The 12,310-nt window shown below is 54.6% G+C and overlaps 3 protein-coding genes across 3 annotated transcripts; all 3 read left to right on the top strand.

The window, feature by feature from the left end:
* Positions 1-3,509: 3,509 nt before the first annotated feature.
* Positions 3,510-6,372, top strand: M421DRAFT_104667 (uncharacterized protein; the record flags this gene model as incomplete). The annotated part of the gene is made up of 2 exons (XM_033587052.1): positions 3,510-5,894; positions 6,223-6,372. The coding sequence occupies 2 exons, from the start codon at positions 3,510-3,512 to the stop codon at positions 6,370-6,372; spliced, it is 2,535 nt and encodes an 844-aa protein (XP_033443331.1).
* Positions 6,373-7,628: 1,256 nt separating this feature from the next.
* Positions 7,629-10,241, top strand: M421DRAFT_333000 (uncharacterized protein). Its single transcript, XM_033589397.1, has one exon. It carries the CDS (start codon positions 8,109-8,111, stop codon positions 10,062-10,064), a length of 1,956 nt encoding a protein of 651 aa, XP_033443330.1. The 5' UTR covers positions 7,629-8,108; the 3' UTR covers positions 10,065-10,241.
* A 177-nt stretch (positions 10,242-10,418) lies between these two features.
* On the top strand, positions 10,419-12,257 carry M421DRAFT_76276 (uncharacterized protein; the record flags this gene model as incomplete). The annotated part of the gene is made up of 2 exons (XM_033597207.1): positions 10,419-10,645; positions 10,772-12,257. The coding sequence occupies 2 exons, from the start codon at positions 10,419-10,421 to the stop codon at positions 12,255-12,257; spliced, it is 1,713 nt and encodes a 570-aa protein (XP_033443329.1).
* Between the last annotated feature and the right edge of the window lie 53 nt (positions 12,258-12,310).

Genomic DNA, 12,310 nt, shown 5'->3' with positions numbered 1-12,310 from the left:
ACGTAAGGATCGTTCACTGAGCGAACGTGCAGCTCGCACGATATCGTTTAGTTATCATTCTCCAAGTCGGCATCGAGAATACGCAAAAGTCGAATGCTGTCGCTGGACCCAAGTGGCAAAGGCACGGAGACGTAGAGCTGTGCGTTGTAAGGCGACTTGGTTGACTGCTCTAACTGCGCCGCTATGTTGCAGTGTAAAACCGAGCTGGTAAGGGAGCGACCGCGAACGTCTACGTAGAAGGCTTTCAATACAACAAGACTGTGCGATTGGCGGTGTTGTTGGAAGCATCTAGGTTTTGACCAGGCTGAACGATTGCTGCCTATAATGAAGCCGGGGTCCAACATACATTGGAGCAGCGCCCGACACCCACACAGCTACACCACAGCCATCGAACAGGTCATGCACAATTAGACGCGCGAATGAGTATTCGACACGATAACCAGATTGATCATGGCAAGTAACACAAGGCAGTGGCTTAGCTCTCATGTGCATTGAGAATGGAGGCCGACAGCCATGCCAGGCTCTCAGCAATCATGGGTTTCGTCGTTATGTGTGTTGGCCTATGTATGACGGTACCTTGACCTGCGATTAGATAGTCCGAAACGGCGTAAACCCATCAGCCTTCTGCTGCGTTTCGCTATCACGTCGAAGCTTCATGTCTTTGTATGTTATGTGCACGCGTCAGTGTTCGCTCTATTGACACCAGCTTCTAAATTGCGAGAAGCTGATTTACACTCAACCCGGGAAGCAATGCAGTTTTCTTTGAAGTGCGGTCGCATCTTAGCGATAGAGTGTGAAAGTCGACATGACAGAGACGTGACCTGAAGAAGATTGCACCTGGCTGGCCCTGTGCATCTGAGTATTCACAAAGTGATACTCTGTTGCAGGTATGGGCTCCGCCAGCTTAAATAATTCTGCAATGCTCCCTGCGATCTCCATCTTAAACGGGTCCCACATTTCTCTCTGATAACGCCTCTAGTGGACTTAATCTAGATTTAATTTGATGAACAGGGAGCAGTACTCGTTACGAGGTGGTCGGTCCATAAATTCGAGGACAATATCAGCGTTGCCAACTGGAAGTAGAACTGAGATCTACGGCTATATTGTACTGCAGTAGGCAATAGTAACCAGCGGTAATTATATTGAGCCGTAGCCGTACAGGAAGTAGCTATAGATTGAACCAAAGCATAGTAGTACTACGGTAAATTTTAGTGTTAATTAATTTAGTCTTCCCATTGGCAACGCTGGAGGATATCGCGCAATCGGCATCCACTCATTACATGGCAGCACGTCGAATCGTTTTGCCTAGTACTGATCGACGAGGATTGATAAGAGATCCCCGGCACTCTTTGTATAATCTCGGCGAATTTTCATACGAGGCTCCATGACAGCAAGCATAGCCTGAATCCTGTCCGGGGAGATTGAGCAGCCAGGGCATGTTCCTCAACATCGAACGTGGGAGCTCCGATTATACTGATCTCACCAGACTCGTCGTGGATCGCGGTGGGGATCAGCAGCTCCATGTAGAGCGAAATCAGAGCAAAGTCTAATGAGCTTCCGTGCTCAATTCTGCATCCATCATGATCCCAAATTCTGTCATTACGCTTCAACGTTTCGCTGGATGATCGATAACTATGAATACTTGTATATCCAAGCACTCTTCGAGTATTCGCGACTGCAAATGTCGAACGGTCTTGCCATGGAGTTAACCAAGCGAGATGAATGGTCGCGGGCTCCAGATGTTCCACGAATGGAGAATGGTCTTCTACTGAGAGTGCTAGGTTCTTTCTTGGGCTGAACACCCCACACAGCGGACAGTGACGAGAACAGCTCACCAAATAAACATCTACCAAGCTTGCGGTTCGTACGGCTGTTTTCGCGGTCCTTTACCAGTCCAGTACGGTGTACCTGGTCGGATCGTGTCACCAGGCATCGGTGGCAGTGGAACAATGCCGCAGGCGCAGTCGTTTGACGAAGACAGCGCTACCAGTTGCTCAAATGTGAACGCAGTTGCAGCATGAAAGATTTCGTCAACTTGTAGGGGCTCCTCGATCGATGTCAGCTGCGATGAATTTGCGCTGGGTGAGACTGCGGTCAACCATCTCCTGGGCCCACCGGCGTAAGATGGACGCTTGGAGAAATTCAGCGCCGGGGTGAGAGGATCTGAGAGTGTGAGTCGGCCCTCTGACGGCTCGGAGTGGGATGTAGCCGGAGGGCGAAACTCCTGTGTCGTGTGTAAAAGTGGGGCGAGGCTGACAAAGGCCGGCTGGCAAGACACGAAGCAGCAGGCGCTTCTCCAAATCTTGCATCTTGCTCATGTTCTGCGAGAATTGCAAACTCGGATTGCGCGAAAGGTGTCGAGAGCTTCATGTGCTTGCTTGTCACTGCTGTCTCGCAGGCAGCGGCTCTGCCGGCGCTTTGCTACGCGAATGTACAAATACTGGGCGCGTTCAGGCGTGTCTGTTGATCCGCTCGTGTCGCTGGCCTTCAATGATGTAGACTTTAATTTACAGACAAGAACCCTAATTACTTATCGACCTATCCGAATGTTCCGCTCACGCACAACGGATCCTGCATTGAGCTCATGTCAGGTGACGCGATGTCAATGGCTTGGCCAGACCTCGAGATAGGCGCCCGGACGCTCCGCTGTCATGATGCGCGCTTGAGCCGCAAGTAACGCCGAGAAATTACGGGGCAGACCTCTGCATGCTCGCGAAACCACGGGCCAATGAAAGGCGTCACATTTTCCAACCTCCCGTTGTGTTGTTTGAGCTTGTTTGAGCTTGTGTGGGATTGATAGTAAGTGCCAATGCAACACTTCGGCCTTCCTAGATGTTCCACCAATGCCCGTCGCTACTGGCGCTCGCTTCCACAGTGTCGGACCCCTACGTCGACCGCACTCCTGGTCCAAGGCATCTTGGCCATGCGCAACAGCAGCAACAAACGGAGCGAAACGAAACATCATGCGCGAACGACGAAGAGGCGGTGTTTTGAGAACTCACCATCGAATCCCTAAATCTGCATTCTAAGAAAGTGTGTCCACGCATGACTTGATGCATACCCTCGAGCAGGCTGATGCTTGCTCGCACGGTAGGGAAGGCGTGGAGAGGGCTCGTGGAATTCTACACAGAGCAACACTATTGCCCGCTAGTGCGCGTCAAGTATAATCCTCCGAAATACTCAGGTCAGTCCGGGGATTGCGGCAACAGGGACGACGTTGGCGATCCGAATGCACGCGGTTAGGGGCGCTTGCGGTCCAAGAAAACGTAGGATATATTTGGAGGCTGCCGCTCGACACTTGAGTCTTAACTTTCTTAAGCATCAGCTGGATCGCATTCTTTAAGTATCCGCAAGTTCGGTGCAGTCATTCATTTCCCTGGCCAGAGGCTTTACATTCATTTTCACATTCATTCACACATTCATTCTTCATTCATCCATCACGATAGAGCCGTGCTCTGTTAGATACAGATCAACTCTTTCGATACCTTCACAGGTCTCAACACAACAACATGCGTTCCACAATCGTAGGTTCCGCGGTGGCCCTCCTCGGGCTTTTCCGCACCGTAACCGCAGCATCGACCACCCCTGTCGCATACACCGATCCAAACACCGGCATTGACTTCCAACTGCTCAATGCCAACGGTAACTTCAGCGTCGCCATTGCCCTCCCCGAGACGATTGGATCGGACTTGATTGGACAACTTGTCGTACCGATCAGCAAGACAGGAGCATGGGGAGCTGTTTCGTTTGGTGGAGGCATGCTGAACCATCTCTTGCTCGTAGCTTGGGCCAACGGCAAGGAGGTCGTCAGCACCTTCCGTATTGCAGGTGCATATGCTAACCCGCCTGTCTACGATGCCACCACGGTCAGCGCTTTGCCCATCGCGAACGGAACCTTCGTCAACAGCACTCACTTATCTTACACCTTCCTCTGCAAGGGTTGCATTGTGGGCGGTACCACCACTTTCACAAAAACCGACACGAATCCTGTACTCGGATGGGCACTCTCGTCCTCAAATCCTACCACCCCCTCTGACCCGACTAGTGGACTGCCCTATCACGACTCTGGCTTCGGTCTGTACGGTCAGCCGGCCGCCGCTGCCCAGTCAGCCAAGTTCGAGACCTGGGCGTCGTGGGCTTCTGCAGCTAGCACTACTCCTGCATCCGGCAGCAACTCGACCACTCCTTCTACCGGTAACGGCACCACCATTGTGCCCACAACTTCGAACACAACCTACGATGTTATCGTCGCTGGTGGTGGTACTGCTGGTATCATTGCGGCTGAGCGTATTGCTGAGGCTGGTCTAAGCGTTCTCCTGATCGAGCGCGGTCCCGCCAACACCGTCGCTCTGGGATCTTCCCAGGCTTTGGAGTGGAACAACACTCTGACGCCATATGACGTCCCGGCTCTTGGAAGCAGCTTGGCTGCGATTCCTGGCACCAAGATCTGTAGTGACACCGCCTCCATGGCTGGATGTCTTCTTGGAGGCTCAAGCTCTATCAACGGAGAAAACTTCATTCACCCTCCTGAGCACGATTTCGAAAACTGGCCTAAAGGTTGGTCCTGGAATGACATGAGCGAGGCTGCAGACCGTCTGTACTCCCGTAACCCCGGTACCACTCAGCCTTCGGCTGATGGAAAGCACTACGATGATATGGCCTACACCACTGTGTCCTCCTACCTGAGCGGACAAGGCTGGACTGAACTCGACTCCATTAAGACCCCTAACGAGAAGCGCATGGTTTACTCTCGCCCCGCATGGTCTATCACCAACCACCTCCGTGCTGGCCCAGCCAGGACCTACATGCCCTTCGCTGAGAAGCTTGAGAGCTTCACCCTCAAGCTTGAGACCAAGGTCGTCCAGGTTAAGCGTACTGGCAGCAGTGTCACTGGTGTGCTCGTTGAGCTTGCGGACGGAAGCCAGCAAATCATTAACCTAAAGGAAGGTGGCAAGGTTGTCCTCGCCGGTGGAGCTCTTTCTACTCCCAGAATTCTGTGGAACTCTGGTATTGGCAAGTCTGATGCTCTGAAGATCGTGCAGGGTGGTACCACTGGCGTTCAGCTTCCCGAAGAGGCCGACTGGATTGACCTTCCCGTTGGTCACAGCCTCAAGGACCACGCCCAGGCTCCTCTACAGTTCAAGACTTCCGCAGCTTACACCGCCTACGATTACGCCGACATTGCATCCAGCCCCGTCCAATCCGACGTGGACCTCTACAAGCAAGGCTCTGGTGTTCTGACCCAGGCGGCGCAAAGGATGCACCTGTGGACATCTGTGAAGGGTACTGATGGCAAGGAGCGCTTCCTTCAGGGCACTGTCAGCTCTATGAAGAACAACACCGTCACTGTCAAGACCTTCCTCACACACGGATCCACCTCCACTGGTGAACTCGGAATTACAGCTAGTGGTAACACCGTCCTCAATGTGAAGCCCTGGTTGAACGATGCTGCGGACAAGGAGGCCTTCTCTGGCTTCATCCAGTGGTGGATTGACATCACCAGCAAGGGTAACAGCACAGTCAATGCCACCATGGCTCTGGACGCAAGCTCCACTCCTGATTCCATCATCGCCAGCAGCTTGGTCTCCGGTGACCATTGGGTCGGAACCACCAGGATGGGCACAGACGATGGACGCACCAACGGCACCAGCGTTGTAGACACAAACACCAAGGTTTACGGCACAGACAATCTCTTCGTTGTTGATGCCTCCATCCACCCCGACCTGCCTACTGGCAACACCCAGGCTATCATCATGATCGTCGCTGAGCACGCTGCCCAGAAAATCGCCGCCTTCAAGGTCGGCAGTTCCTCCACCCCTGCTACTCCGTCTGCTCCCGAAGCTTCCACTCCTGCCGCCTCGGTGACACCTGAAGCTGCCGAGTCCTACGCTCCTGTCAGCTCCGCCGCCCCTTCAACCGGCGCTGCTAAGGAGTACAATCTGAAGGAGTTCATTGCCTTCCTCGAGAAGGCTACTGCAGCTGACAAGACGTCCTACAAGGCAAGGAGGAACATCCAGGGCCGCAGAGTCCGCCGTCAGTAGGAGGGTGCTTGTATAACTATGTACAGGGAGGAGTAGCTGCTTTTTGAATCACTGTCTAGATTCTGTTCGTTGTATATACTTTTGGTACCGCACTTAAGCTCGGTTACAATACATGACGATATCTCTATTACCATCCTTCTTGACACACGATCCGTGAAGGGCCGCTTCTGAAACCTGGCAGGATCTCATTGATGGAACAGCCGCTCACGAGAAGAGCGACTCGATCGCAGCATTCCATCATCGAGGCGCATCACAGCGTCCAATTCGAGAACCTAGGGATCTTGTGAAAACGGATCATGGCTCTAAGACTCGATATTTCCATCAGGCTTAATTTTGCGTCCGACTTGCCAAGCTCGTTCTTTGCCTTGAAAGATCCTTGAAGCTCCCAGGTAGACTATATCCGAACATCGTTGACTGGGCTTCGCTCGTACCAGGCTCACGGCATAAGCTCAATTCTATCGTATACCATGGTGATCTGCTCAAGCGCCCGCAACAGACGTCCGTCCGCTCATGCATCCAGCCCGGCTGCCCAGTAATACAGCATGTCGAGCGTCCCGATGAGACATACAGTAGTCTTGCCCGTTAAAGTCAGCAAGTCGTCGAGTCGTGTTCGCCAGGCTAGCTTCTACTGGAGCGGAATCGCCGCGATAACTTACAAGGGGTGACAAGTTCCCGGGAACAGGATTTGATGCATTCAGGAAGCTCTAGAGAGGTTGATAACGTTCCCTCCGTCAATCGGATCCTATGTTTCCTGTTATCTGTGCGAATTGATGTCGGCTATATATCTAGGAGATTACCAAGATGTCAGATGAAATGGGATAGCAACCACAACAGCTCGCCTGATTCAGGCATGTGCCAAACAGACAGCTCGGGCTGGCTAAATGTTCTTGATTAGACTTGAACCGCCACGGCTGAACACTGTGAGGCGCCGCTAGCGTCCCAAAAGGTGCCCACCCGAGGGACGGGAATCGCTTCGCCTGCTGAACAACCGGGTTGTTTAAATCTTCCTGGAGATGTCAGAAGGCGTCTTACTGTACTTTGTAGTCTGAAGTGATGGCCATACTGAGATCCATCAAGTTGACATCGTTTAGGTTCGATGGCAAACATCTGAGCAGCGTGGATTCCGAAACCAGAATCCCAAGGATTGGTATGGCTTCGGCCATCCGAATCTTGCTATTTTTCGCGCTTGGCGATCAGCTTAGCAGCTGGGCTGTTCAATAGCGGCTATGAATTTCCCATCCAGCTCAAACTCTCGAGCCTTCGTCCAACTGTGTATATGTTAACACTTGGTCATCAAGAACCCTTAAAACTATTTGAACGTCGCCGCCCCGGATCTGGGCATCTTTTGGCAGAACCATCTCTTGTACGGTCCATACTCTGGACCAGTGCGGACACCGACAGATCACTGAAAGCGCGGTCAGCATCGCACTCTTGTCGTAGAGGGGATCACACTCGTAGGGAAATCGACGCCGCATCTTGACTACTACCATTTGGTCATCCGCTGGGAGCCCAGTCGCTTCTCGAAGTGCTGGAAGCTGAGGTACAGGCTCAGCGCGCCGGGCAATGCGATTCTTAGTCTACCGCCGACCGATTTCCGCGTACCTGGGCGCAGACGCCAACAGACGCACACGAACTCTGCAGTTGATCCCGTATTGATCGACATGCTATGGAACCTTGCGGGAAGCAGGTCGGTCAGCCTGGTACTCGCGTCGGTGCCATATACCAGCGAGGTATGCCACGACATTGTGTGGTGGTAGGGTGCAGGATGTGACTGCCCCGAATGCATCGATGCAGAATACTGCGGACAGCATCAACGGGTCGTGTTGTTTTTGCTTTCCGAGGTCTGTGGTGACTCTGGTGACCGATGGGTGATTGTGTCTATACTGCTGTTAATTCAAAGAGTGGACTGTGTAGATCGCGCGTCGTCGTTGCGGTGGTCGATATGTTGGTTCCTAAACGTGATCGGTGCGAGTGACGAGTACATCGCATCGCATTCACGAGGTGCATGTCTACCTCCGTCTATTGAATGGTAGCAGGAGATAATACGGTCAGGGGACCCATTGATGCATGCAATCTACAGCTGCATTATTTCGCCCGCGGACCATGCCATCGCCATCCGAAGCACGAGTAGCAATGCCTACTACACCAGAAAAGCCAACCAAGCAATCGCGCTGGACCAGATTCACAGATGCATCGACGATACTAGCAAAATGTGTCGCAGTTGCGGAACCAGAGGTAGTGCAGGTAACCCAGATCGACCCCTCAGGCGAGACACTGCACCTCGACAAGTGGCACATGATGCCTACGTACCGCCTGAAGCTCACATTATGGCATCGCGATCGACTGTGCGGCGAGCCCGGGAAGCTCAAGAGGAAGGAGGTGCAATTTAAGAGAGACCACGCAGACCCAGAGACCGCTAACGCAGCCGCGCTTCGACTTGCGATATCCTTCCGCGGCGAGGACGAGTGGGTGATGTTAGTGTCTCGGCAAGAAGGCGAGGACGATCGTCTTAATCATTATGCAGTCGGTGTTTGGGACTGGGAGAAGCTGCTCGGCACGAGATACCCGTGCATGTGGAAGCTCAAGCTGAACTGGGAGAAGAACCGACTGCATAGCCACAAGGAAGGGGACTTGACTGCGTACGTTGAGGTCGTTCGGGCATGGCAGACTCCCATGGTACCCGCGAGACAAAGTCTGAAGGTCGAGGGCTTGCAGCATGCCGATAAGCATGGGTATCCGCCGCCAGGGCATCCGGTCCTGGCTCCGTATCGGTTCGGCAGGTATGTGATGCAGGTGCGTAACGATAGGGCGTGGCAGCGTCTTATCACCACAACGCCCTTGCATCCAATCCGGGGAAACACTGCTGAAGTAGAGATGCTCCGAGAGCCAAGGCAGATTGGTGAGCCTAATACACACGACCACCTCGCTGCGGATGCATGGCAGTCGCAGAATATTGACAATACCATTGCTGGACTGGAGAGTAATATCAGACAGCTTCGACGACTGAAACGACGACCACGAAACCTGCAGGCACGCTTTGTTCCTGAGGACACTGAGGAGGAGCGTCAGAGTCTAATTGAAAGACCAGCAGACTTCGACTGGCATCTGACTAAGAAGTGGGTCATCGCGAAAGACATCGCAACGCTCGAAAAGAGGGTACAACGTTTGAACAGCCTAAAGCCAACTGGCCGTACAGCAGCCATCATGAGATCCGGTTGCATAACACTGTATACCTGCACGACGAGCCCGTTGTTATCCTTGTTCTGCGCTCTGGCTGCAGTCGCGCAAAGTCTGAGTCGATGCGTGTTCCGACTCGAATACCGCAAGCCGAACAAAACGCCAGTATCGCCGCAGGGAAGCCAGGAAAAGTCCTTGCCCAAGGAGAGCTGTCCAGATGCGAACACTTGCATGTGTACCGCTCATCGTTGGAGGCGAAGCAACTTTCCTGACCACGACCCGCTGCCGATCGTGGACAAGTGCGACGATTATACGGATCCAAACATGTATGCTAAGACGCCTGTGTGGGCTCGCGACCGTCTGTACAAAGCGCGGCATGTTCAGCACTTCGTGCCCGAGAAGAAGAAAAACCCAGAGCCAACGACGTTCTGTGAGTATGTTCGCCGCGAGCTCGAAATCAACCGGCCCATCCCGCGTGAAGCCTATGTCAGGTTCCGTGTCATGACTAAGCAAGACTGTGTAAACCGGTGGGGCAGGAACTGGGAGTCAGGCTCTCAGGAAGTCGAGAAGGAATTTGACAAGAAGCGAAACGTGATGAAGCGAGTGAGCAAGACAGAGCCAGCTACGCTTCCGAGCAGTCGAGACGCGTATCCGTGGAGTGAGCTGGACGGCTACCCAGGTTGCTTGCGTGAACACGAGATGCCGCCTCTGCATGACTGGAGGAGAAGGCAATTTGAAGTGACAACAGCGGTCGTGATGACCATGGCAATGTGCAGCGTCGTTAGTGATGCCGAGAGAACCACGCTGAGGGCTGCTGGTTTGATTGTTCTGATGTTGTTGTGCTGAATGGGATGTAAGCTGTGTGATTGGATGTAAGCTGTGTGATTGGATGTAAGTCATGTGTGATTGGATGTAAGCCATGCGTGATTGCATGTAAGCCACGTGTGATTGCATGTAAGCCATGTGTGATTAGGCTAGTCAATGAATCGCTCTTATCAGAATAACACTCTGCGTCGTTGAGAGGACCATGCTCGGAGCTGTTGACCAGATATTGGAGGCGTTCGTGGGGGGTGGCTCCACGCTAGGTAGCTTGCCCCACTCGGCGCTCTCGCCAATGATGCCTGCCCAAAAAAGTTTCCCGGCAGCGCTCCAGCTCACGAAACCAAAACCGCAGGACATCTTCACAAAGCCACCGCAACCATGTTCACCGTACCCGGCTGGAACGTCTCCGCGCCAATTGCGGCGCAGGTGGCGCAGGCGAAACCCCAGGACCCGAACAAGCTCGGCAAGAAGGCACAGAAACGGAAGAGGGCGCAGGAAGAGCAGCAGGTTAACACTGAGGACCTGGGAAAGCTGTGGGAGAAGGCCGAGGCGCAAAAAGCCGAGGCGCCCACGATAGAGAAGCCGGACACATCAAAGACACCGAAGTCCGAGGCACGAGCGACACAGAAGCCGCAGACACCGAAGGCGCAAGACGCGGATCTGCCAGCACGCGCGCTCCAGCGGGCCGCCGAGGACGACGCAGAGGCCGTGGCCGAGGGCGAGAAGAAGAGCAAGAAGAGGAAGCGCGGGCCCAGGAAGAATGCTGCAACAAAGGAGGCTGCTGCCAAGGCCGCCGAAGAAGGAGAGACTGCGCCCGCGCCAGCAGGACCCAAGACGGCCGACCCCGAGTCGAAGCGCTCCAAGAAGAAGCAGAAGAAGGAGCACAAAGCTCAGAAGGCCGATCAGGCAGAGCAGGCAGACGAGACAGCCCAGACAGCCCAGACAGCCCAGACAGGACAGGCCAAACCCGCAGCGCCCACGCCCGTCGCTATACGCGCGCTCATGGACCCCGTCGCCCTGATCCCCGAGCCCGCCGGCCTGACGCCGCTGCAGAAATCCATGCGCAGCAAGCTCGCGAGCGCGCGCTTCCGCCACCTCAATGAATCGCTCTACACCAAGCCGTCCGCCGACTCGCTCTCGCTCTTCAAAGACGACCCCTCCATGTTCGAAGACTACCACCGCGGCTTCGCGCAGCAAGTCCAAGTCTGGCCCCAGAACCCCGTCGACGACTACGTCGCCACCATCCTGGCGCGAGGCTCCATCAAGCTCGCCAAAGATCCCTGGCGCGCCCAGCTGCGCGACAAGAAGAAAAAGGGCCCCGTCGCAGCCGCACCCGCAGAGGAAGAAGACCGCGACCGCCCCATCATACCCCGCGGAGACAACAAACCACTGCCCCGAGCCCATGGCGCGAAATGCCTCATCGCCGATCTAGGCTGTGGCGTCGCCTCGCTGTCGTACCGTCTGCAGCCGCACCTGTCGTCGCTGAACATCGACATCAAATCCTTTGACCTCTCGCAGCCCTCCGGGCCATCACGCTCACTCGTGACAATCGCCGACATTTCCGCGCTGCCGCTCAAGGAAAACAGCACAGACATCGCCATCTTCTGCCTCGCGCTCATGGGCACAAACTGGCTCGACTTCATCGACGAAGCATACCGCATCCTGCGCTGGAAAGGCGAGCTGTGGGTCGCAGAGATCAAGTCGCGCTTCGGACGCGTGGAGAAAAAGAGAGCTATCCCGATAAACAGCATCGGCAGCCTGAACAAAGGCGGCAAGCCGCCGAAGAAGAAAGGGCCCAAGGAGAAGAAAAAAGACGATGTAGAGGGCATCGAGGACAGCGCCGACGAGGCGGAGCTCGCGCAGACGGTGGACGGCGCGAGCGCGCCCGAGGGCACCGATGTCTCGAGTTTCGTCGACGTGCTGCGTGCGCGCGGATTTGTGCTCGACGCCCTGCCCGAGAGGCCCGGGGACGCGATTGATCTCGGCAACAAGATGTTCGTCAAGCTGCAGTTTGTCAAGGGCGCACAGCCGACCAAGGGGAAGAACGCTGGCACCGAGGGCACGAGCGCGGGCGCCAAGGGCAGCTTCAAGACAAGCAATGCGCTGAAGATGGGCATAAAGGGGAAAAAGTTCAATGCCGTCAATGACGAGGACGAGGGGGCGACGGCGAAGAAGGATGCGGCCGTGCTGAAGCCGTGTCTGTACAAGATCAGGTAGACGGGTAGAAGCACGTGCTGAACAAAAGCTATGGTCCCATCAAGTGCCATGGT

The sequence above is a fragment of the Didymella exigua genome (genome assembly GCF_010094145.1).
Source record: "Didymella exigua CBS 183.55 unplaced genomic scaffold M421scaffold_55, whole genome shotgun sequence".
Lineage (NCBI taxonomy): Eukaryota > Fungi > Ascomycota > Dothideomycetes > Pleosporales > Didymellaceae > Didymella > Didymella exigua.
The sequence above is the reverse complement of the archived record's forward strand: the minus strand, read 5'-3'. Positions and strand labels throughout refer to the sequence as shown.